General features: G+C 39.9%; 1 protein-coding gene across 1 annotated transcript; it reads left to right on the plus strand.

Annotated features, from left to right (window-relative positions):
* The first annotated feature begins 1,093 nt into the window (after positions 1-1,093).
* LOC106749818 lies at positions 1,094-1,567 on the plus strand. Its single transcript, XM_014629671.1, has one exon. It carries the CDS (start codon positions 1,094-1,096, stop codon positions 1,565-1,567), a length of 474 nt encoding a protein of 157 aa, XP_014485157.1.
* Positions 1,568-2,059: the final 492 nt, after the last annotated feature.

The following is a 2,059-nucleotide window of genomic DNA, read 5'->3' on the forward strand; positions in this document are numbered from 1 at the left end:
TCTACCGTTTGCCGTGTACGCCGATCTGGAGTGCATTTTACAGAAGACTACGAGCAAGGAGGGAGAGGATCACAAATCGCACGCGTATCAGCATCATAGGGTATTCGACATACCGTATTATTTACATTATTCGTATGATGAGTCATTATCGTATTTTTGAAGCCGTCGCGATAGTGATTGCGTCTCGTAGTTCGTCTAGCAACTCAAAGAGTTAGCGCACCGCGTAAAATTAGTCTTATCAACAAATGTCCCCATGGAAACTTTATCAAACGAACAGATGGAAACATTTAATAGCGCAACGCACTGTCACGTGTGCGAGAAAGGGGTCGAGAAAGATGATACACGCATACGCGATCATTGCCATCTCACCGGACGGTACAGAGGTCCCGCGCATTCAAAGTGCAATTTAAATTATAAACATTCATATTACATTCCAATAATTTTCCATAATTTATCCGACTACGATTCACATTTTATTATCATGGAAATAGCAAATGCATTTGAAGGCTAGATCAATGTGGTGCCTATAACAAAAGAAAAATATATATAATTTACGAGGCACGTCCAAGATACAGCCAAAAAATCTGATTCACGAAATTGCATACAGTTACAATTCATCGATTCAAACAAATTTCTAAATACCAGTCTAGAAAAATTAGCATCTTTTCTCGACAAAGAAAAATTAAAAATTTTACAGTCCACATTTTCAAATATATCCGATTTCGATTTATTGACGTGAAAGGGTGTTTTTCCATATGAATACCTTGATTGCTTGGACAAGTTGCAGGACCTGTGTTTACCACCGCGAGAATCATTTTATAGTTCGTTGACGGGTGATACGATATCCGAGAACAATTACGCGCACGCTGCGAACGTCTGGCAACGATTCTCTATTGAAACCTTGGGTGAAGACGGCGATTTATATCTGAAGACTAATGTCTTATTATTAGCCAATATTATTGAAAATTTCCGGGATAGTTGCATCAAAAGTTACGGATTAGATCCTGCAAATTATTATACTTTACCGGGTTTCACTTGGGATGATACGTTAAAACATACCGGCATAAATTTTGAATTGTTCACTGATATCGATATGGTCATGTTCATCGAACGTGGTATACGCCGCGGTCTCAGTCAATGTTCCAGAAGATACGCACAGGCTAATAACAAGTACCTGCAGTCTTACGATTCATCGAAATTATTGTCGTACCTAATGTACTTTGACGTAAACAATCTGTACGGTTGGGCAATGTGTCAACCGCTGCCTTACGCCGAATTTCAATGGGTTACAGATGTTTCAACATATGATGTATCTTCAATCGCTGTCGATTCACCCATAGGTTATATTCTCGAGGTCGGTCTGAAATATCCGCAATATTTGCACGACGCTCACGCTGACCTACCGTTTTGTCCAACGTGCGCCAAACCACCCGGTAAAAAACGGGATAAGTTATTGTTAACATTATACGATAAGCAGCGTTATGTTATTCATTATCGCAACCTGCAGCAGTGCACGCGTCACGGTCTTCGCATTACAAAAATACATCGTATACTCCAATTCGCTTAATCTCAGTGGCTCCGCGATTACATCGAACTTAATACACAGTTTAGAACACAAGCGACGAATAATTTCGAGAAAAATTTGTATAAATTTATAAACAATGCTGTATTTGGAAAAACGTTGGAAAATGTACGCAATCATGTAGATGTGAAACTGTTGACAAAATGGGATGGACGGCACGGTGCTGAGGCAATGATCGCGAAACCAAATTTTCATAGCTGAAGCATTTTCACCGGAAACTTAATTGCCGTCGAATTACGGAAACTCGACGTGAAATTCAACAAGCCGATCTATGTGGATATGTGCATCTACGACATATCAAAGATTTGCTTGTATGAATTTTACCACGAGTACATGTCTCCTTCATGTCGCGAAAAATGTAAAATTATGTACACCGACACCGACAGTCTAATTTACCACATAGAATGCGGAGACAATTATGATCACGCAAGTAGGAAAGAGAGGCCGGTTCTGGCGCAGTTGGATCTGTTTTACCGG

This window comes from Dinoponera quadriceps, unplaced genomic scaffold (genome assembly GCF_001313825.1).
Source record: "Dinoponera quadriceps isolate SergipeBrazil2010 unplaced genomic scaffold, ASM131382v1 scaffold4391, whole genome shotgun sequence".
NCBI lineage: Eukaryota > Metazoa > Arthropoda > Insecta > Hymenoptera > Formicidae > Dinoponera > Dinoponera quadriceps.

Coding starts and splice junctions, on each gene's coding strand:
- LOC106749818 (XM_014629671.1), top strand. CDS start 1,094: ATGGTCATGTTCATCGAACGTGGTATACGCCGCGGTCTCAGTCAATGT.